The sequence below is a fragment of the Pleuronectes platessa genome, chromosome 11 (genome assembly GCF_947347685.1).
Source record: "Pleuronectes platessa chromosome 11, fPlePla1.1, whole genome shotgun sequence".
Classification (NCBI taxonomy): domain Eukaryota; kingdom Metazoa; phylum Chordata; class Actinopteri; order Pleuronectiformes; family Pleuronectidae; genus Pleuronectes; species Pleuronectes platessa.
In genome coordinates this window covers 531,990-554,074 of record NC_070636.1, presented here as the reverse complement: position 1 = coordinate 554,074, position 22,085 = coordinate 531,990, and the positions used below count along the sequence as shown (strand labels likewise).

The following is a 22,085-nucleotide window of genomic DNA, read 5'->3' as shown; positions in this document are numbered from 1 at the left end:
CTGTCTAGTGTCTCCTTGAATCTGTCTTGCATCCCTTTGAATCTGTCTAGTGTCTCTTTGAATCTGTCTAGTGTCCCTTTGAATCTGTCTAGTGTCTCTTTGAATCTGCCTTGCATCCCTTTTTATCCGTCTAGTGTCTCCTTGAATCCGTCTTGCATCCCTTTGAACCTGTCTAGTGTCTCTTTGAATCTTTCTTTGAATTTGTCTGGCATCTCTTTGAATCTGTCTAGTGTCTCTTTGAATCTGTCTAGTGTCCCTTTGAATCTGTCTAGTGTCTCTTTGAATCCGCCTTGCATCCCTTTTTATCTGTCTAGTGTCTCTTTGAATCTGTCTACTGTCTCTTTGAATCTGTCTAGTGTCTCTTTGAATCGGTCTACTGTCTCTTTGAATCTGTCTTGCATCTCTTTGAATCTGTCTTGCATCTCTTTGAATCTGTCTAGTGTCTCTTTGAATCTGTCTAGTGTCTCCTTGAATCTGTCTTGCATCTCTTTGAATCTGTCTAGTGTCTCTTTGAATCTGTCTAGTGTCTCTTTGAATCTGCCTTGCATCCCTGTGAATCTGTCTAGTGTCTCTTTGAATCCGTCTAGTGTCTCTTTGAATCTGTCTAGTGTCTCTTTGAATCTGTCTTGCATCTCTTTTAATCTGTCTAGTGTCTCTTTGAATCTGTCTACTGTCTCTTTTAATCTGTCTTGCATCTCTTTGAATCTGTCTTGCATCCCATTGAATCTGTCTAGTGTCTCTTTGAATCTGCCTTGCATCCCTTTTTATCTGTCTAGTGTCTCCTTGAATCTGTCTTGCATCCCTTTGAATCTGTCTAGTGTCTCTTTGAATCTGTCTAGTGTCCCTTTGAATCTGTCTAGTGTCTCTTTGAATCTGCCTTGCATCCCTTTTTATCTGTCTAGTGTCTCCTTGAATCTGTCTTGCATCCCTTTGAATCTGTCTAGTGTCTCTTTGAATCTTTCTAGTGTCCCTTTGAATCTGTCTAGTGTCTCTTTGAATCTGCCTTGCATCCCTTTTTATCCGTCTAGTGTCTCCTTGAATCTGTGTTGCATCCCTTTGAACCTGTCTAGTGTCTCTTTGAATCTTTCTTTGAATTTGTCTGGCATCTCTTTGAATCTGTCTAGTGTCTCTTTGAATCTGTCTAGTGTCCCTTTGAATCTGTCTAGTGTCTCTTTGAATCCGCCTTGCATCCCTTTTTATCTGTCTAGTGTCTCCTTGAATCTGTCTTGCATCCCTTTGAATCTGTCTAGTGTCTCTTTGAATCTGCTTTGCATCCCTTTGAACCTGTCTAGTGTCTCTTTGAATCTTTCTTTGAATTTGTCTGGCATCTCTTTCAATCTGTCTAGTGTCTCTTTGAATCTGTCTAGTGTCCCTTTGAATCTGTCTAGTGTCTCTTTGAATCTGCCTTGCATCCCTTTTTATCTGTCTAGTGTCTCCTTGAATCTGTCTTGCATCCCTTTGAATCAGTCTAGTGTCTCTTTGAATCTGTCTAGTGTCCCTTTGAATCTGTCTAGTGTCCCTTTGAATCTGTCTAGTGTCTCTTTGAATCCGCCTTGCATCCCTTTTTATCTGTCTAGTGTCTCCTTGAATCTGTCTTGCATCCCTTTGAACCTGTCTAGTGTCTCTTTGAATCTGTATAGTTTCTATTTGAATCTGCCTTGCATCCCTTTGAATCTGTCTAGTGTCTCTTTGAATCTGTCTAGTGTCTCTTTGAATCTGTCTAGTGTCTCTTTGAATCTGTCTAGTGTCTCCTTTAATCTGTCAAGTGTCTCTTTGAATCTGTCTACTGTCCCTTTGAATCTGTCTTGCATCTCTTTTAATCTGTCTTGCATCTCTTTGAATCTGTCTAGTGTCTCTATGAATCTGTCTAGTGTCCCTTTGAATCTGTCTAGTGTCTCTTTGAATCTGCCTTGCATCCCTTTTTATCTGTCTAGTGTCTCTTTGAATCTGTCTAGTGTCTCTTTGAATCTGTCTAGTGTCTCTTTGAATCTGTCCACTGTCTCTTTGAATCTGTCTTGCATCTCTTTGAATCTGTCTTGCATCTCTTTGAATCTGTCTAGTGTCTCTTTGAATCTGTCTAGTGTCTCTTTGAATCTGTCTACTGTCTCTTTGAATCTGTCTTGCATCTCTTTGAATCTGTCTTGCATCTCTTTGAATCTGTCTAGTGTCTCTTTGAATCTGTCTAGTGTCTCCTCGAATCTGTCTTGCATCTCTTTGAATCTGTCTAGTGTCTCTTTGAATCTGTCTAGTGTCTCTTTGAATCTGCCTTGCATCCCTTTTTATCTGTCTAGTGTCTCCTTGAATCTGTCTTGCATCCCATTGAACCTGTCTAGTGTCTCTTTGAATCTGTATAGTGTCTCTTTGAATCTGCCTTGCATCCCTTTGAATCTGTCTAGTGTCTCTTTGAATCTGTCTTGCATCTCTTTGAATCTGTCTAGTGTCTCTTTGAATCTGCCTTGCATCCCTTTGAATCTGTCTAGTGTCTCTTTGAATCCGTCTAGTGTCTCTTTGAATCTGTCTAGTGTCTCTTTGAATCTGTCTACTGTCTCTTTTAATCTGTCTTGCATCTCTTTGAATCTGTCTTGCATCTCTTTGAATCTGTCTAGTGTCTCTTTGAATCTGTATAGTGTCTCTTTGAAACTGTCTTGCATCTCTTTGAATCTGTCTAGTGTCTCTTTGAATCTGTCTAGTGTCTCTTTGAATCTGCCTTGCATCCCTTTGAATCTGTCTAGTGTCTCTTTGAATCTGTCTAGTTTCTCTTTGAATCTGTCTTGTGTCTCTTTGAATCTGTCTACTGTCTCTTTGAATCTGTCTTGCATCTCTTTGAATCTGTCTTGCATCTCTTTGAATCTGTCTAGTGTCTCTTTGAATCTGTCTAGTGTCCCTTTGAATCTGTCTAGTGTCTCTTTGAATCTGCCTTGCATCCCTTTTTATCTGTCTAGTGTCTCCTTGAATCTGTCTTGCATCCCTTTGAATCAGTCTAGTGTCTCTTTGAATCTGTCTAGTGTCCCTTTGAATCTGTCTAGTGTCCCTTTGAATCTGTCTAGTGTCTCTTTGAATCCGCCTTGCATCCCTTTTTATCTGTCTAGTGTCTCCTTGAATCTGTCTTGCATCCCTTTGAACCTGTCTAGTGTCTCTTTGAATCTGTATAGTTTCTATTTGAATCTGCCTTGCATCCCTTTGAATCTGTCTAGTGTCTCTTTGAATCTGTCTAGTGTCTCTTTGAATCTGTCTAGTGTCTCTTTGAATCTGTCTAGTGTCTCCTTTAATCTGTCAAGTGTCTCTTTGAATCTGTCTACTGTCCCTTTGAATCTGTCTTGCATCTCTTTTAATCTGTCTTGCATCTCTTTGAATCTGTCTAGTGTCTCTATGAATCTGTCTAGTGTCCCTTTGAATCTGTCTAGTGTCTCTTTGAATCTGCCTTGCATCCCTTTTTATCTGTCTAGTGTCTCTTTGAATCTGTCTAGTGTCTCTTTGAATCTGTCTAGTGTCTCTTTGAATCTGTCCACTGTCTCTTTGAATCTGTCTTGCATCTCTTTGAATCTGTCTTGCATCTCTTTGAATCTGTCTAGTGTCTCTTTGAATCTGTCTAGTGTCTCTTTGAATCTGTCTACTGTCTCTTTGAATCTGTCTTGCATCTCTTTGAATCTGTCTTGCATCTCTTTGAATCTGTCTAGTGTCTCTTTGAATCTGTCTAGTGTCTCCTCGAATCTGTCTTGCATCTCTTTGAATCTGTCTAGTGTCTCTTTGAATCTGTCTAGTGTCTCTTTGAATCTGCCTTGCATCCCTTTTTATCTGTCTAGTGTCTCCTTGAATCTGTCTTGCATCCCATTGAACCTGTCTAGTGTCTCTTTGAATCTGTATAGTGTCTCTTTGAATCTGCCTTGCATCCCTTTGAATCTGTCTAGTGTCTCTTTGAATCTGTCTTGCATCTCTTTGAATCTGTCTAGTGTCTCTTTGAATCTGCCTTGCATCCCTTTGAATCTGTCTAGTGTCTCTTTGAATCCGTCTAGTGTCTCTTTGAATCTGTCTAGTGTCTCTTTGAATCTGTCTACTGTCTCTTTTAATCTGTCTTGCATCTCTTTGAATCTGTCTTGCATCTCTTTGAATCTGTCTAGTGTCTCTTTGAATCTGTATAGTGTCTCTTTGAAACTGTCTTGCATCTCTTTGAATCTGTCTAGTGTCTCTTTGAATCTGTCTAGTGTCTCTTTGAATCTGCCTTGCATCCCTTTGAATCTGTCTAGTGTCTCTTTGAATCTGTCTAGTTTCTCTTTGAATCTGTCTTGTGTCTCTTTGAATCTGTCTACTGTCTCTTTGAATCTGTCTTGCATCTCTTTGAATCTGTCTTGCATCTCTTTGAATCTGTCTAGTGTCTCTTTGAATCTGTCTAGTGTCTCTTTGAATCTGCTTTGCATCCCTTTGAACTTGTCTAGTGTCTCTTTGAATCTTTCTTTGAATTAGTCTGGCATCTCTTTGAATCTGTCTAGTGTCTCTTTGAATCTGTCTAGTGTCCCTTTGAATCTGTCTAGTGTCTCTTTGAATCTGCCTTGCATCCCTTTTTATCTGTCTAGTGTCTCCTTGAATCTGTCTTGCATCCCTTTGAATCTGTCTAGTGTCTCTTTGAATCTGTCTAGTGTCCCTTTGAATCTGTCTAGTGTCTCTTTGAATCTGCCTTGCATCCCTTTTTATCTGTCTAGTGTATCCTTGATGTCTTGCATCCCTTTGAATCTGTCTAGTGTCTCTTTGAATCTGTCTAGTGTCCCTTTGAATCTGTCTAGTGTCTCTTTGAATCTGCCTTGCATCCCTTTTTATCTGTCTAGTGTCTCCTTGAATCTGTCTTGCATCCCTTTGAACCTGTCTAGTGTCTCTTTGAATCTTTCTTTGAATTTGTCTGGCATCTCTTTGAATCTGTCTAGTGTCTCTTTGAATCTGTCTAGTGTCCCTTTGAATCTGTCTAGTGTCTCTTTGAATCTGCCTTGCATCCCTTTGAATCTGTCTAGTGTCTCTTTGAATCCGTCTAGTGTCTCTTTGAATCTGTCTAGTGTCTCTTTGAATCTGTCTACTGTCTCTTTTAATCTGTCTTGCATCTCTTTGAATCTGTCTTGCATCTCTTTGAATCTGTCTAGTGTCTCTTTGAATCTGTATAGTGTCTCTTTGAAACTGTCTTGCATCTCTTTGAATCTGTCTAGTGTCTCTTTGAATCTGTCTAGTGTCTCTTTGAATCTGCCTTGCATCCCTTTGAATCTGTCTAGTGTCTCTTTGAATCTGTCTAGTTTCTCTTTGAATCTGTCTTGTGTCTCTTTGAATCTGTCTACTGTCTCTTTGAATCTGTCTTGCATCTCTTTGAATCTGTCTTGCATCTCTTTGAATCTGTCTAGTGTCTCTTTGAATCTGTCTAGTGTCTCTTTGAATCTGCTTTGCATCCCTTTGAACTTGTCTAGTGTCTCTTTGAATCTTTCTTTGAATTAGTCTGGCATCTCTTTGAATCTGTCTAGTGTCTCTTTGAATCTGTCTAGTGTCCCTTTGAATCTGTCTAGTGTCTCTTTGAATCTGCCTTGCATCCCTTTTTATCTGTCTAGTGTCTCCTTGAATCTGTCTTGCATCCCTTTGAATCTGTCTAGTGTCTCTTTGAATCTGTCTAGTGTCCCTTTGAATCTGTCTAGTGTCTCTTTGAATCTGCCTTGCATCCCTTTTTATCTGTCTAGTGTATCCTTGATGTCTTGCATCCCTTTGAATCTGTCTAGTGTCTCTTTGAATCTGTCTAGTGTCCCTTTGAATCTGTCTAGTGTCTCTTTGAATCTGCCTTGCATCCCTTTTTATCTGTCTAGTGTCTCCTTGAATCTGTCTTGCATCCCTTTGAACCTGTCTAGTGTCTCTTTGAATCTTTCTTTGAATTTGTCTGGCATCTCTTTGAATCTGTCTAGTGTCTCTTTGAATCTGTCTAGTGTCCCTTTGAATCTGTCTAGTGTCTCTTTGAATCTGCCTTGCATCCCTTTTTATCTGTCTAGTGTCTCCTTGAATCTGTCTTGCATCCCTTTGAATCTGTCTAGTGTCTCTTTGAATCTGCTTTGCAGCCCTTTGAACATGTCTAGTGTCTCTTTGAATCTTTCTTTGAATTTTTCTGGCATCTCTTTCAATCTGTCTAGTGTCTCTTTGAATCTGTCTAGTGTCCCTTTGAATGTGTCTAGTGTCTCTTTGAATCTGCCTTGCATCCCTTTTTATCTGTCTAGTGTCTCCTTGAATCTGTCTTGCATCCCTTTGAATCAGTCTAGTGTCTCTTTGAATCTGTCTAGTGTCTCTTTGAATCTGTCTTGCATCTCTTTGAATCTGTCTAGTGTCTCGTTGAATCTGTCTAGTGTCTCTTTGAATCTGCCTTGCATCCCTTTGAATCTGTCTAGTGTCTCTTTGAATCTGTCTAGTGTCTCTTTGAATCTATCTAGTGTCTCTTTGAATCTGTCTACTGTCTCTTTGAATCTGTCTTGCATCTCTTTGAATCTGTCTAGTGTCTCTTTGAATCTGTCTAGTGTCTCTTTGAATCTGTCTAGTGTCTCTTTGAATCTGTCCACTGTCTCTTTGAATCTGTCTTGCATCTCTTTGAATCTGTCTTGCATCTCTTTGAATCTGTCTAGTGTCTCTTTGAATCTGTCTAGTGTCTCTTTGAATCTGTCTACTGTCTCTTTGAATCTGTCTTGCATCTCTTTGAATCTGTCTTGCATCTCTTTGAATCTGTCTAGTGTCTCTTTGAATCTGTCTAGTGTCTCTTTGAATCTGTCTTGCATCTCTTTGAATCTGTCTAGTGTCTCTTTGAATCTGTCTAGTGTCTCTTTGAATCTGCCTTGCATCCCTTTTTATCTGTCTAGTGTCTCCTTGAATCTGTCTTGCATCCCATTGAACCTGTCTAGTGTCTCTTTGAATCTTTCTTTGAATTTGTCTGGCATCTCTTTGAATCTGTCTAGTGTCTCTTTGAATCTGTCTAGTGTCCCTTTGAATCTGTCTAGTGTCTCTTTGAATCCGCCTTGCATCCCTTTTTATCTGTCTAGTGTCTCCTTGAATCTGTCTTGCATCCCTTTGAATCTGTCTAGTGTCTCTTTGAATCTGCTTTGCATCCCTTTGAACCTGTCTAGTGTCTCTTTGAATCTTTCTTTGAATTTGTCTGGCATCTCTTTCAATCTGTCTAGTGTCTCTTTGAATCTGTCTAGTGTCCCTTTGAATCTGTCTAGTGTCTCTTTGAATCTGCCTTGCATCCCTTTTTATCTGTCTAGTGTCTCCTTGAATCTGTCTTGCATCCCTTTGAATCAGTCTAGTGTCTCTTTGAATCTGTCTAGTGTCCCTTTGAATCTGTCTAGTGTCCCTTTGAATCTGTCTAGTGTCTCTTTGAATCCGCCTTGCATCCCTTTTTATCTGTCTAGTGTCTCCTTGAATCTGTCTTGCATCCCTTTGAACCTGTCTAGTGTCTCTTTGAATCTGTATAGTTTCTATTTGAATCTGCCTTGCATCCCTTTGAATCTGTCTAGTGTCTCTTTGAATCTGTCTAGTGTCTCTTTGAATCTGTCTAGTGTCTCTTTGAATCTGTCTAGTGTCTCTTTGAATCTGTCTAGTGTCTCCTTTAATCTGTCAAGTGTCTCTTTGAATCTGTCTACTGTCCCTTTGAATCTGTCTTGCATCTCTTTTAATCTGTCTTGCATCTCTTTGAATCTGTCTAGTGTCTCTATGAATCTGTCTAGTGTCCCTTTGAATCTGTCTAGTGTCTCTTTGAATCTGCCTTGCATCCCTTTTTATCTGTCTAGTGTCTCTTTGAATCTGTCTAGTGTCTCTTTGAATCTGTCTAGTGTCTCTTTGAATCTGTCCACTGTCTCTTTGAATCTGTCTTGCATCTCTTTGAATCTGTCTTGCATCTCTTTGAATCTGTCTAGTGTCTCTTTGAATCTGTCTAGTGTCTCTTTGAATCTGTCTACTGTCTCTTTGAATCTGTCTTGCATCTCTTTGAATCTGTCTTGCATCTCTTTGAATCTGTCTAGTGTCTCTTTGAATCTGTCTAGTGTCTCCTCGAATCTGTCTTGCATCTCTTTGAATCTGTCTAGTGTCTCTTTGAATCTGTCTAGTGTCTCTTTGAATCTGCCTTGCATCCCTTTTTATCTGTCTAGTGTCTCCTTGAATCTGTCTTGCATCCCATTGAACCTGTCTAGTGTCTCTTTGAATCTGTATAGTGTCTCTTTGAATCTGCCTTGCATCCCTTTGAATCTGTCTAGTGTCTCTTTGAATCTGTCTTGCATCTCTTTGAATCTGTCTAGTGTCTCTTTGAATCTGCCTTGCATCCCTTTGAATCTGTCTAGTGTCTCTTTGAATCCGTCTAGTGTCTCTTTGAATCTGTCTAGTGTCTCTTTGAATCTGTCTACTGTCTCTTTTAATCTGTCTTGCATCTCTTTGAATCTGTCTAGTGTCTCTTTGAATCTGTCTAGTGTCTCTTTGAATCAGCTTTGCATCCCTTTGAACTTGTCTAGTGTCTCTTTGAATCTGCCTTGCATCCCTTTGAATCTGTCTAGTGTCTCTTTGAATCTGTCTAGTTTCTCTTTGAATCTGTCTTGTGTCTCTTTGAATCTGTCTACTGTCTCTTTGAATCTGTCTTGCATCTCTTTGAATCTGTCTTGCATCTCTTTGAATCTGTCTAGTGTCTCTTTGAATCTGTCTAGTGTCTCTTTGAATCAGCTTTGCATCCCTTTGAACTTGTCTAGTGTCTCTTTGAATCTTTCTTTGAATTAGTCTGGCATCTCTTTGAATCTGTCTAGTGTCTCTTTGAATCTGTCTAGTGTCCCTTTGAATCTGTCTAGTGTCTCTTTGAATCTGCCTTGCATCCCTTTTTATCTGTCTAGTGTCTCCTTGAATCTGTCTTGCATCCCTTTGAATCTGTCTAGTGTCTCTTTGAATCCGTCTAGTGTCCCTTTGAATCTGTCTAGTGTCTCTTTGAATCTGCCTTGCATCCCTTTTTATCTGTCTAGTGTATCCTTGATGTCTTGCATCCCTTTGAATCTGTCTAGTGTCTCTTTGAATCTGTCTAGTGTCCCTTTGAATCTGTCTAGTGTCTCTTTGAATCTGCCTTGCATCCCTTTTTATCTGTCTAGTGTCTCCTTGAATCTGTCTTGCATCCCTTTGAACCTGTCTAGTGTCTCTTTGAATCTTTCTTTGAATTTGTCTGGCATCTCTTTGAATCTGTCTAGTGTCTCTTTGAATCTGTCTAGTGTCCCTTTGAATCTGTCTAGTGTCTCTTTGAATCTGCCTTGCATCCCTTTTTATCTGTCTAGTGTCTCCTTGAATCTGTCTTGCATCCCTTTGAATCTGTCTAGTGTCTCTTTGAATCTGCTTTGCAGCCCTTTGAACATGTCTAGTGTCTCTTTGAATCTTTCTTTGAATTTTTCTGGCATCTCTTTCAATCTGTCTAGTGTCTCTTTGAATCTGTCTAGTGTCCCTTTGAATGTGTCTAGTGTCTCTTTGAATCTGCCTTGCATCCCTTTTTATCTGTCTAGTGTCTCCTTGAATCTGTCTTGCATCCCTTTGAATCAGTCTAGTGTCTCTTTGAATCTGTCTAGTGTCTCTTTGAATCTGTCTTGCATCTCTTTGAATCTGTCTAGTGTCTCTTTGAATCTGTCTAGTGTCTCTTTGAATCTGCCTTGCATCCCTTTGAATCTGTCTAGTGTCTCTTTGAATCTGTCTAGTGTCTCTTTGAATCTATCTAGTGTCTCTTTGAATCTGTCTACTGTCTCTTTGAATCTGTCTTGCATCTCTTTGAATCTGTCTAGTGTCTCTTTGAATCTGTCTAGTGTCTCTTTGAATCTGTCTAGTGTCTCTTTGAATCTGTCCACTGTCTCTTTGAATCTGTCTTGCATCTCTTTGAATCTGTCTTGCATCTCTTTGAATCTGTCTAGTGTCTCTTTGAATCTGTCTAGTGTCTCCTTGAATCTGTCTTGCATCCCTTTGAATCAGTCTAGTGTCTCTTTGAATCTGTCTAGTGTCTCTTTGAATCTGTCTTGCATCTCTTTGAATCTGTCTAGTGTCTCTTTGAATCTGTCTAGTGTCTCTTTGAATCTGCCTTGCATCCCTTTGAATCTGTCTAGTGTCTCTTTGAATCTGTCTAGTGTCTCTTTGAATCTATATAGTGTCTCTTTGAATCTGTCTACTGTCTCTTTGAATCTGTCTTGCATCTCTTTGAATCTGTCTAGTGTCTCTTTGAATCTGTCTAGTGTCTCTTTGAATCTGTCTAGTGTCTCTTTGAATCTGTCCACTGTCTCTTTGAATCTGTCTTGCATCTCTTTGAATCTGTCTTGCATCTCTTTGAATCTGTCTAGTGTCTCTTTGAATCTGTCTAGTGTCTCTTTGAATCTGTCTACTGTCTCTTTGAATCTGTCTTGCATCTCTTTGAATCTGTCTTGCATCTCTTTGAATCTGTCTAGTGTCTCTTTGAATCTGTCTAGTGTCTCTTTGAATCTGTCTTGCATCTCTTTGAATCTGTCTAGTGTCTCTTTGAATCTGTCTAGTGTCTATTTGAATCTGCCTTGCATCCCTTTGAATCTGTCTAGTGTCTCTTTGAATCTGTCTAGTGTCTCTTTGAATCTGTCTAGTGTCTCTTTGAATCTGTCTAGTGTCTCTTTGAATCTGTCTAGTGTCTCCTTTAATCTGTCAAGTGTCTCTTTGAATCTGTCTACTGTCCCTTTGAATCTGTCTTGCATCTCTTTTAATCTGTCTTGCATCTCTTTGAATCTGTCTAGTGTCTCTATGAATCTGTCTAGTGTCCCTTTGAATCTGTCTAGTGTCTCTTTGAATCTGCCTTGCATCCCTTTTTATCTGTCTAGTGTCTCTTTGAATCTGTCTAGTGTCTCTTTGAATCTGTCTAGTGTCTCTTTGAATCTGTCCACTGTCTCTTTGAATCTGTCTTGCATCTCTTTGAATCTGTCTTGCATCTCTTTGAATCTGTCTAGTGTCTCTTTGAATCTGTCTAGTGTCTCTTTGAATCTGTCTACTGTCTCTTTGAATCTGTCTTGCATCTCTTTGAATCTGTCTTGCATCTCTTTGAATCTGTCTAGTGTCTCTTTGAATCTGTCTAGTGTCTCCTCGAATCTGTCTTGCATCTCTTTGAATCTGTCTAGTGTCTCTTTGAATCTGTCTAGTGTCTCTTTGAATCTGCCTTGCATCCCTTTTTATCTGTCTAGTGTCTCCTTGAATCTGTCTTGCATCCCATTGAACCTGTCTAGTGTCTCTTTGAATCTGTATAGTGTCTCTTTGAATCTGCCTTATATCCCTTTGAATCTGTCTAGTGTCTCTTTGAATCTGTCTTGCATCTCTTTGAATCTGTCTAGTGTCTCTTTGAATCTGCCTTGCATCCCTTTGAATCTGTCTAGTGTCTCTTTGAATCCGTCTAGTGTCTCTTTGAATCTGTCTAGTGTCTCTTTGAATCTGTCTACTGTCTCTTTTAATCTGTCTTGCATCTCTTTGAATCTGTCTTGCATCTCTTTGAATCTGTCTAGTGTCTCTTTGAATCTGTCTAGTGTCTCTTTGAAACTGTCTTGCATCTCTTTGAATCTGTCTAGTGTCTCTTTGAATCTGTCTAGTGTCTCTTTGAATCTGCCTTGCATCCCTTTGAATCTGTCTAGTGTCTCTTTGAATCTGTCTAGTTTCTCTTTGAATCTGTCTAGTGTCTCTTTGAATCTGTCTACTGTCTCTTTGAATCTGTCTTGCATCTCTTTGAATCTGTCTTGCATCTCTTTGAATCTGTCTAGTGTCTCTTTGAATCTGTCTAGTGTCTCTTTGAATCTGCTTTGCATCCCTTTGAACTTGTCTAGTGTCTCTTTGAATCTTTCTTTGAATTAGTCTGGCATCTCTTTGAATCTGTCTAGTGTCTCTTTGAATCTGTCTAGTGTCCCTTTGAATCTGTCTAGTGTCTCTTTGAATCTGCCTTGCATCCCTTTTTATCTGTCTAGTGTCTCCTTGAATCTGTCTTGCATCCCTTTGAATCTGTCTAGTGTCTCTTTGAATCTGTCTAGTGTCCCTTTGAATCTGTCTAGTGTCTCTTTGAATCTGCCTTGCATCCCTTTTTATCTGTCTAGTGTATCCTTGATGTCTTGCATCCCTTTGAATCTGTCTAGTGTCTCTTTGAATCTGTCTAGTGTCCCTTTGAATCTGTCTAGTGTCTCTTTGAATCTGCCTTGCATCCCTTTTTATCTGTCTAGTGTCTCCTTGAATCTGTCTTGCATCCCTTTGAACCTGTCTAGTGTCTCTTTGAATCTTTCTTTGAATTTGTCTGGCATCTCTTTGAATCTGTCTAGTGTCTCTTTGAATCTGTCTAGTGTCCCTTTGAATCTGTCTAGTGTCTCTTTGAATCTGCCTTGCATCCCTTTTTATCTGTCTAGTGTCTCCTTGAATCTGTCTTGCATCCCTTTGAATCTGTCTAGTGTCTCTTTGAATCTGCTTTGCAGCCCTTTGAACATGTCTAGTGTCTCTTTGAATCTTTCTTTGAATTTTTCTGGCATCTCTTTCAATCTGTCTAGTGTCTCTTTGAATCTGTCTAGTGTCCCTTTGAATGTGTCTAGTGTCTCTTTGAATCTGCCTTGCATCCCTTTTTATCTGTCTAGTGTCTCCTTGAATCTGTCTTGCATCCCTTTGAATCAGTCTAGTGTCTCTTTGAATCTGTCTAGTGTCTCTTTGAATCTGTCTTGCATCTCTTTGAATCTGTCTAGTGTCTCTTTGAATCTGTCTAGTGTCTCTTTGAATCTGCCTTGCATCCCTTTGAATCTGTCTAGTGTCTCTTTGAATCTGTCTAGTGTCTCTTTGAATCTATCTAGTGTCTCTTTGAATCTGTCTACTGTCTCTTTGAATCTGTCTTGCATCTCTTTGAATCTGTCTAGTGTCTCTTTGAATCTGTCTAGTGTCTCTTTGAATCTGTCTAGTGTCTCTTTGAATCTGTCCACTGTCTCTTTGAATCTGTCTTGCATCTCTTTGAATCTGTCTTGCATCTCTTTGAATCTGTCTAGTGTCTCTTTGAATCTGTCTACTGTCTCTTTGAATCTGTCTTGCATCTCTTTGAATCTGTCTTGCATCTCTTTGAATCTGTCTAGTGTCTCTTTGAATCTGTCTAGTGTCTCTTTGAATCTGTCTTGCATCTCTTTGAATCTGTCTAGTGTCTCTTTGAATCTGTCTAGTGTCTCTTTGAATCTGCCTTGCATCCCTTTTTATCTGTCTAGTGTCTCCTTGAATCTGTCTTGCATCCCATTGAACCTGTCTAGTGTCTCTTTGAATCTGTATAGTGTCTCTTTGAATCTGCCTTGCATCCCTTTGAATCTGTCTAGTGTCTCTTTGAATCTGTCTTGCATCTCTTTGAATCTGTCTAGTGTCTCTTTGAATCTGCCTTGCATCCCTTTGAATCTGTCTAGTGTCTCTTTGAATCCGTCTAGTGTCTCTTTGAATCTGTCTAGTGTCTCTTTGAATCTGTCTACTGTCTCTTTTAATCTGTCTTGCATCTCTTTGAATCTGTCTTGCATCTCTTTGAATCTGTCTAGTGTCTCTTTGAATCTGTCTAGTGTCTCTTTGAAACTGTCTTGCATCTCTTTGAAACTGTCTAGTGTCTCTTTGAATCTGTCTAGTGTCTCTTTGAATCTGCCTTGCATCCCTTTGAATCTGTCTAGTGTCTCTTTGAATCTGTCTAGTTTCTCTTTGAATCTGTCTAGTGTCTCTTTGAATCTGTCTACTGTCTCTTTGAATCTGTCTTGCATCTCTTTGAATCTGTCTTGCATCTCTTTGAATCTGTCTAGTGTCTCTTTGAATCTGTCTAGTGTCTCTTTGAATCTGTCTTGCATCTCTTTGAATCTGTCTAGTGTCTCTTTGAATCTGCTTTGCATCCCTTTGAACCTGTCTAGTGTCTCTTTGAATCTTTCTTTGAATTTTTTCTGGCATCTCTTTCAATCTGTCTAGTGTCTCTTTGAATCTGTCTTGCATCTCTTTGAATCTGTCTAGTGTCTCTTTGAATCTGTCTAGTGTCTCTTTGAATCTGCCTTGCATCCCTTTTTATCTGTCTAGTGTCTCCTTGAATCTGTCTTGCATCCCTTTGAATCAGTCTAGTGTCTCTTTGAATCTGTCTAGTGTCTCTTTGAATCTGTCTTGCATCTCTTTGAATCTGTCTAGTGTCTCTTTGAATCTGTCTAGTGTCTCTTTGAATCTGCCTTGCATCCCTTTGAATCTGTCTAGTGTCTCTTTGAATCTGTCTAGTGTCTATTTGAATCTATCTAGTGTCTCTTTGAATCTGTCTACTGTCTCTTTGAATCTGTCTTGCATCTCTTTGAATCTGTCTAGTGTCTCTTTGAATCTGTCTAGTGTTTCTTTGAATCTGTCTAGTGTCTCTTTGAATCTGTCCACTGTCTCTTTGAATCTGTCTTGCATCTCTTTGAATCTGTCTTGCATCTCTTTGAATCTGTCTAGTGTCTCTTTGAATCTGTCTAGTGTCTCTTTGAATCTGTCTACTGTCTCTTTGAATCTGTCTTGCATCTCTTTGAATCTGTCTTGCATCTCTTTGAATCTGTCTAGTGTCTCTTTGAATCTGTCTAGTGTCTCTTTGAATCTGTCTTGCATCTCTTTGAATCTGTCTAGTGTCTCTTTGAATCTGTCTAGTGTCTCTTTGAATCTGCCTTGCATCCCTTTTTATCTGTCTAGTGTCTCCTTGAATCTGTCTTGCATCCCACTGAACCTGTCTAGTGTCTCTTTGAATCTGTATAGTGTCTCTTTGAATCTGCCTTGCATCCCTTTGAATCTGTCTAGTGTCTCTTTGAATCTGTCTTGCATCTCTTTGAATCTGTCTAGTGTCTCTTTGAATCTGTCTTGCATCCCATTGAACCTGTCTAGTGTCTCTTTGAATCTGTATAGTGTCTCTTTGAATCTGCCTTGCATCCCTTTGAATCTGTCTAGTGTCTCTTTGAATCTGTCTTGCATCTCTTTGAATCTGTCTAGTGTCTCTTTGAATCTGCCTTGCATCCCTTTGAATCTGTCTAGTGTCTCTTTGAATCCGTCTAGTGTCTCTTTGAATCTGTCTAGTGTCTCTTTGAATCTGTCTACTGTCTCTTTTAATCTGTCTTGCATCTCTTTGAATCTGTCTTGCATCTCTTTGAATCTGTCTAGTGTCTCTTTGAATCTGTCTAGTGTCTCTTTGAAACTGTCTTGCATCTCTTTGAAACTGTCTAGTGTCTCTTTGAATCTGTCTAGTGTCTCTTTGAATCTGCCTTGCATCCCTTTGAATCTGTCTAGTGTCTCTTTGAATCTGTCTAGTTTCTCTTTGAATCTGTCTAGTGTCTCTTTGAATCTGTCTACTGTCTCTTTGAATCTGTCTTGCATCTCTTTGAATCTGTCTTGCATCTCTTTGAATCTGTCTAGTGTCTCTTTGAATCTGTCTAGTGTCTCTTTGAATCTGTCTTGCATCTCTTTGAATCTGTCTAGTGTCTCTTTGAATCTGTCTAGTGTCTCTTTGAATCTGCCTTGCATCCCTTTTTATCTGTCTAGTGTCTCCTTGAATCTGTCTAGTGTCTCTTTGAATCTGTCTAGTGTCTCTTTGAATCTGTCTAGTGTCTCTTTGAATCTGTCTAGTGTCTCTTTGAATCTGTCTAGTGTCTTTTTGAATCTGTCTAGTTTCTCTTTGAATCTGTCTAGTGTCTCTTTGAATCTGTCTAGTGTCTCTTTGCATCTGTTTTCTCGTTGCATCTAAAGCTCAAAGTGTAAAATCATGTTTCATACAAAGATACATTTCCTCTGATGGTCCTGTAAGAGGCCTCCTGCCTGCAGGGGGCGCTGTGGCTCCTCCCACTGACCTGTCGGAGGTGAACGTGCAGTTCAGGTGCTGCAGTCCTTCCTCCCACTGCCGCTGCAGAAGCACCAGCTGTTTGTCCTGGTGCTCCCGGAGTCGCTCTACGTGCTGCAGGTGGAGCTGCTGCACCTGGAGCGACTGATGCTCCGCCTCCTGCAGGTCTCGCTCCAGCCTCTGGAAACAAACAGGAAGAGTCAGGCTGAAAGGAAATGAAGTCACTGGAGCTTCCTCCTCCACAGTAAAGGACAGGAGCACATCTGTGTGACCTCAGCAGCGCCACCAACAGAGCAGATGGTATATTAAAATGTTCTTATTATTTTATACTTCACATCTTCTTCTTCATTTTGGACGTCCAGAGCAGCGTCTCACCTTGATGACATCATCCACGGCGTCCAGCTGTCTGTCAAACGTCTGACTGAGGACGTCGATGTCTTTCCGGAGCTCGGAGGCTCGAACCTGTCGGAGAATCGACCTCCAGCCGTCGTGGAGCTTCAGGAGGTTCACCGCCCGGTTCCTCTCCTCCTTCTGCAACTTGTCCTGAATCAGAAGCGTCAGATATCAGCTGCTCTGTGGAGTCCTGATCGACCTGATGCAGTTTTTAATCTAATTTACATTTACTTAGGAAAATATATCAGAAATATTCGTGACATTTTCTGAACATGGATCCCAGAAGTGAAGCCACATCATCTGTGTCGCCCCCTGGTGTCTGGCTGCAGTATAAGATCATATATATCCTCCGTGTTAGCAGATGGGACATGAAATGAAAAGTAGACGTCACTGAAGTTTGTTCAAGTGTTTCTTTTTAAAGAGCTTCACTTTCCACCTGGTCACAGAATTAACTTCCTTGTTAATTGATCATTTAGATTTTAGACATCAGATCCTCCACCAGCTCCATGTTTATTCTGATTTGATTCAGAGGATCAACATCTTCACATCATCGTCAACAAGCAGCCAAACCAAGACATGAAATGAATACACAATAATAAACAACACAATAAACACAAACAACAGAGGGAAACAAACAATCTCAACTCTACGAGTCCAGTTATCAGATGATTGAATCCAACACAGAGAAGGTTTCATACCTCGAGGAACAGAGCGAGTATCTCCTCTTTCTTCTTAGTGGTCTCCTCCTCAGCCTGAGCTCTCTGCTGCTGATACACAAGCTTCTCCTCCTCCGTCCTTCCTCCTTTACCTCCTCCTCCTCCTCCTCCTCCTCCTCTCTTTACTTTCCTCGGCATTATGTTCAATGTGTCACTGAAATAAAGTCCTCCAGGATAAATATCAGGTTTCAGTGTGAAACGAGGATTTAACAACTGAACCTGAAATAAACATGATGATGTCACCAGTTTAAAAAATACATGCTTAAAACAGAGAAACTGAAGAAAACTTCAATATGTACAAGATATTTGGAAAAAGTTTTTACAACAAACCAAGAAATTTACAGATGAAAAAGAATATTACTAATACTACTACAACTACTTATAATACTACTAATAATACTACTATTACTAATACTACTACTGCAATTACTAATACTACAACAACTACTAATACTACTACTAAAATAAAACGACGTTTCTTCAGGTAAAAAATTCGACTCGAAAAGTGACTAACGGTCCGTTACATGTAATAGAGTAGAAATACTTTGGTAGATGCAGGACTTTTATTTGTAATCGAGTATTTTTGGAAACTTCAACGTGTTTATTGGACCAAAGTTTCACCGCACGCGACTTGATGACGCAAGCGGAAGTAGAGTCGAGTAGTTTTTAGTAACTTACCTGTAAACCGTGATAAAACCTGAAGCACGTGACGAGTCCGACTGTCAACAAACAGGTCCTCGGTCTACATGGCAACACGCACACAACACACGTCACGTCCGGTCCGGACGAAGCAAACCGTCACGTGACCCCGTCCATAACAAATAACGTGGAATGGTGGAATGGATGTGGAAGTGACGTGTTTCCGTGATATTTATATCTATTAGGTAATTGATCAATATCCGCCTCGGGTGGTCAAAGGTCACTTTCTGAAGGTCAGTCTTAATAAAGTTGAAGAATTTAGTTTGAATGTTTTGTGTATTTTTGATTTTGAAGCTTTTGAAGCACAATCATGTTGTTGCTGTTTTGTGTGCTCTGCAGATTGGACACCAGGTGGCGACACCTCCCTGTAAAAACATGAGTTCTTTATTTGGAAACACGAGACGTTTACAAACAGAAGAGAATTCATACAAATGATCTTTTTCATGTTCTTTAAATTACATGATCATCACTTTCCTTTTCCAAAACTACAAACATTTAATAAACTGATTCTATGAAAGGGGAAATAATCATCTGTGTTAATGTCAAACAACAAGAAAGAACATGTCCACGGTTTTATTACTTATAGAAGTTTCTTTCTACAAAATCCCTTTGTAACGATATTAAAGTAAAAGTTTATTCTATTTTGGAGAAGGGTTTATATAAATACAATACAAAAAGAACATGTTCAAAGGATTTAACTCTGAGTTTTATTAGTTTGAGTGAATCAATAATTAAAAGTACAAATACTTGTGAATTAGTTTCTTCCCTCTAAGACAAAGTTCTGTAGAAATACATTATTATAATTATCATTGTGATGGACCAATTAAAAACATTTCGTTCACGTATAAACGAGAAAAAGGAATTTTGCACAATTGAAAATGTCACGTGCACTTTAAAGGTTTTGGAAAAAGCTCAAGTTTTATTTCAGATAAATGTTCTCAAGGAGAAGAAGATGAAACTCGGTGCTCTAGAGTTTTTCTTACAAAAGAGATAAAGTTATTAAAATACACATAAATAAACACGACCTGAAGCTCAGTCTGTTTTACTCAAAATGGAAAAGTTCAGAATCAATTCAACGTTTAAAAAAACCATCTAGTGTTTTTTATCCAGAGTCAAAGACGTTGGACAGAAAAAACATCAGAAACAAAATCTCCAGAAAACACGAGAAACATTTTGAGATAAATATCGTGCATCAGTCACAAGAAGTGAAATCTTCACATTTAACAAAAAACAATAAATTTATATAAATGTATAAAAAAAGAAATAAAATACATTTTTAATTTGTGTTATTATTCATTAATGATATTTTCTAAAGGAAAAAGTATCTGGACACGTTTTCTCATAATGAAATGTTATGTACAGGATCTCATATGAATTAAAGATACAGATATGAAGTCTGGTCAATAAGAAATAAACTGAAACATGAACAGTTATGAATCTGATCTCATTTTCACAGCAGATAATTTCTGCTCCAGTTTCCTCATAATGTTAATTTAATGAAGCATCTTAGATTCTGAACGATCTCAGAGCTAAAGCTCATAAGTTCATCTTCATCAGGGAATCGTTTCCATCTTTAATCTGTGGTTTGTCGAATGATCCAAGTTGTTTAATTATTAAAAGTTTTTCATAGTGTTCGATTTATATTTGAAAGATAATCTGAGTTGTTAAGTGAATGAGTTCATATGTGCTGAGGATCCAACGCCTCCTTCATCAAATAGAAAAAAGTTCTTAGTGTAAATCATATCTGTCCATGTTGTTAACGTGTGAAGGGTTTATTTACAGGTTGTGTGTTCGTGTGTGTGTGTGTGTGTGTGTGTGTGTGTGTGTGTGTGTGTGTGTGTGTGATTCTGAGAGAGGAAACTTCTATTTGGTTTAATTGATCAAAGTTTTGGTTTCATTTCAGTTTTTCAGTTTACAAACATGAGCATCTGTTTGTGTGTGTGTGTGTGTGTGTGTGTGTGTGTGTATCTGTGTGTGTCTGTGTGTGTGTGTGTGTGTGTGTCTGTGTGTGTGTGTGTGTGTGTGTCTGTGTGTGTGTGTGTGTGTGTGTGTCTGTGTGTGTGTGTGTGTGTGTGTGTTCTCAGTTGCTCTCGGTGAAGTCCCGGCAGATGCCCTTGACGATCAGAGGGATGAACTCCGTGAGGCCGGTGAAGTCTCTGGTAAAGAGGGTGTGTCCTTCTTTGGGCTCCGATGACATCGCTCTGAGGTCATCCAGGGGGGCCCAGGCCACGCCCACAGAGTAAATGGTGATGCCTGGTGATTGGTTGATGGATGAGATGGGAAGTAAACAATGACTGAACACAAACAGCTGTTGTTCTAACACACAGACACACACAGACACACACAGACACACACAGACACACACACAGACAAACACAGGCACACACAGACACACACACACAGACACACACACAGACACACACCTTGTTTCTGGGCCTCCAGCGCCGGGTGCCTCACGTCATCGTATGATTGGCCGTCTGTCACCACGATGAGGAAGTTGCGTCCTGGTCCCGTTCGTCTGGAGGAGAAACAACGAGAGGATCGACCTGTCGCTCACGAGCTGAATGATCATGACCTCCCCTGACCTCCACCTGACATCCCCTGACCTCCTGTGACCTCTCCTGACCTCCCCTGACCTCCACCTGACCTCCCCTGACCTCTCCTGACCTCCACCTGACCTCCCCTGACCTCCCCTGACCTCCCCTGACCTCCCCTGCCCTCCACTGACCTCCCTGACCTCCACGTGGCCGCCCCTGACCTCCCCTGACCTCCCGTGACCTCCACCTGACCTCCGTGACCTCCACCTGACGTCCACTTGACATCCCCTGACCTCCCTGACCTCCACCTGACCTCCCCTGACCTCCCGTGACCTCCACCTGACCTCCGTGACCTCCACCTGACGTCCACTTGACCTCCCCTGACCTCCCTGACCTCCACCTGACCTCCCCTGACCTCCCGTGACCTCCACCTGACGTCCACTTGACATCCCCTGACCTCCCTGACCTCCACCTGACCTCCCCTGACCTCCCGTGACCTCCACCTGACCTCCGTGACGTCCACTTGACCTCCCCTCACCTCCCCTGACCTCCCTGACCTCCACCTGACCTCCCATGACCTCCACCTGACCTCCGTGACCTCCACCTGACGTCCACTTGACCTCCTGTGACCTCCCCTGACCTCCCCTGACCTCCACCTGACCTCCACCTGACCTCCCCTGACCTCCCCTGGCCTCCCCTGACCTCCCCTGACCTCCAGCGGTCACCTGAACAGCTTGTTGGTGGTGTAGCTGATGGCCTCCCCTGTGGACGTCCCTCCACTCATGTAGCGGATCCTCTTCAGGGCGGTGATGGCCTCCTCCTTGTCGTGGTGATCGAACAGGCCGAACTCCAGCCGCTGCTCGTAGGTGAACTGCACCGCACCTGCACCGCGTCACAGTCAGTCAGCCAATCAGATCATCAGTGAATCATTAACACTTTCAGGAAATCAACGTGGAGCTCACCGACACGAGCGCCGACGTCCGAGACCTCGAAGCTCCTGGTGATTCCCACCAGGAAGTCCAGGACCAGCTGGAAGTTCCCCTCCCCCACACTGGAGGAGCCGTCGATCAGGAAACCGATGTTCACCGAGTTGTAGCAGGTTTTACCTGAAACACACAATCACACATTCAGAAGGATGACAAGTTGTGTGTCATATTTATTCTGCAACAACCATGTGTTACTATGTGTCTAGTTACTATGTGTTTAGTTACCATGTGTCTAGTTACTATGTGTTTAGTTACCATGTGTCTAGTTACTATGTGTCTAGTTACCATGTGTCTAGTTACTATGTGTCTAGTTACTATGTGTTTAGTTACCATGTGTCTAGTTACTATGTGTCTAGTTACCATGTGTCTAGTTACCATGTGTCTAGTTACCATGTGTCTAGTTACTATGTGTCTAGTTACCATGTGTTTAGTTACCATGTGTCTAGTTACTATGTGTCTAGTTACCATGTGTCGAGTTACCATGTGTTTAGTTACCATGTGTCTAGTTATCATGTGTCTAGTTACCATGTGTTTAGTTACAATGTGTCTAGTTACTATGTGTCTAGTTACCATGTGTTTAGTTACCATGTGTCTAGTTACTATGTGTCTAGTTACCATGTGTTTAGTTACCATGTGTCTAGTTACCATGTGTCTAGTTACCATGTGTCTAGTTACTATGTGTTTAGTTACTATGTGTCTAGTTACCATGTGTCTAGTTACCATGTGTCTAGTTACTATGTGTCTAGTTACCATGTGTCTAGTTACCATGTGTTTAGTTACCATGTGTTTAGTTACTATGTGTTTAGTTACCATGTGTCGAGTTACCATGTGTTTAGTTACCATGTGTCTAGTTACTATGTGTCTAGTTACCATGTGTTTAGTTACCATGTGTCTAGTTACCATGTGTCTAGTTACTATGTGTTTAGTT

The 22,085-nt window shown here is 40.6% G+C and overlaps 2 protein-coding genes across 2 annotated transcripts in view; both read right to left on the bottom strand.

Annotated features, from left to right (window-relative positions):
• Positions 1–17,756, bottom strand: part of LOC128450960 (dynein regulatory complex subunit 2-like) — a 199,891-nt gene extending 182,135 nt beyond the window's left edge. The window contains exons 1-4 of the mRNA XM_053434723.1: positions 17,614–17,756; positions 16,918–17,154; positions 16,202–16,369; positions 15,837–16,006 (exon numbers count right to left, since the gene is read on the bottom strand). Of these exons, the coding sequence (XP_053290698.1) occupies positions 15,837–16,006; positions 16,202–16,369; positions 16,918–17,073 (494 nt within the window). The 5' untranslated portion in view covers positions 17,074–17,154; positions 17,614–17,756. The remainder of the gene's footprint in view (positions 1–15,836; positions 16,007–16,201; positions 16,370–16,917; positions 17,155–17,613) is intronic.
• A 244-nt stretch (positions 17,757–18,000) lies between these two features.
• coch (coagulation factor C homolog, cochlin (Limulus polyphemus)) overlaps positions 18,001–22,085 on the bottom strand; it is a 9,769-nt gene continuing 5,684 nt past the window's right edge. The window contains exons 11-14 of the mRNA XM_053434523.1: positions 21,134–21,277; positions 20,897–21,053; positions 20,058–20,152; positions 18,001–19,887 (exon numbers count right to left, since the gene is read on the bottom strand). Of these exons, the coding sequence (XP_053290498.1) occupies positions 19,715–19,887; positions 20,058–20,152; positions 20,897–21,053; positions 21,134–21,277 (569 nt within the window). The 3' untranslated portion in view covers positions 18,001–19,714. The remainder of the gene's footprint in view (positions 19,888–20,057; positions 20,153–20,896; positions 21,054–21,133; positions 21,278–22,085) is intronic.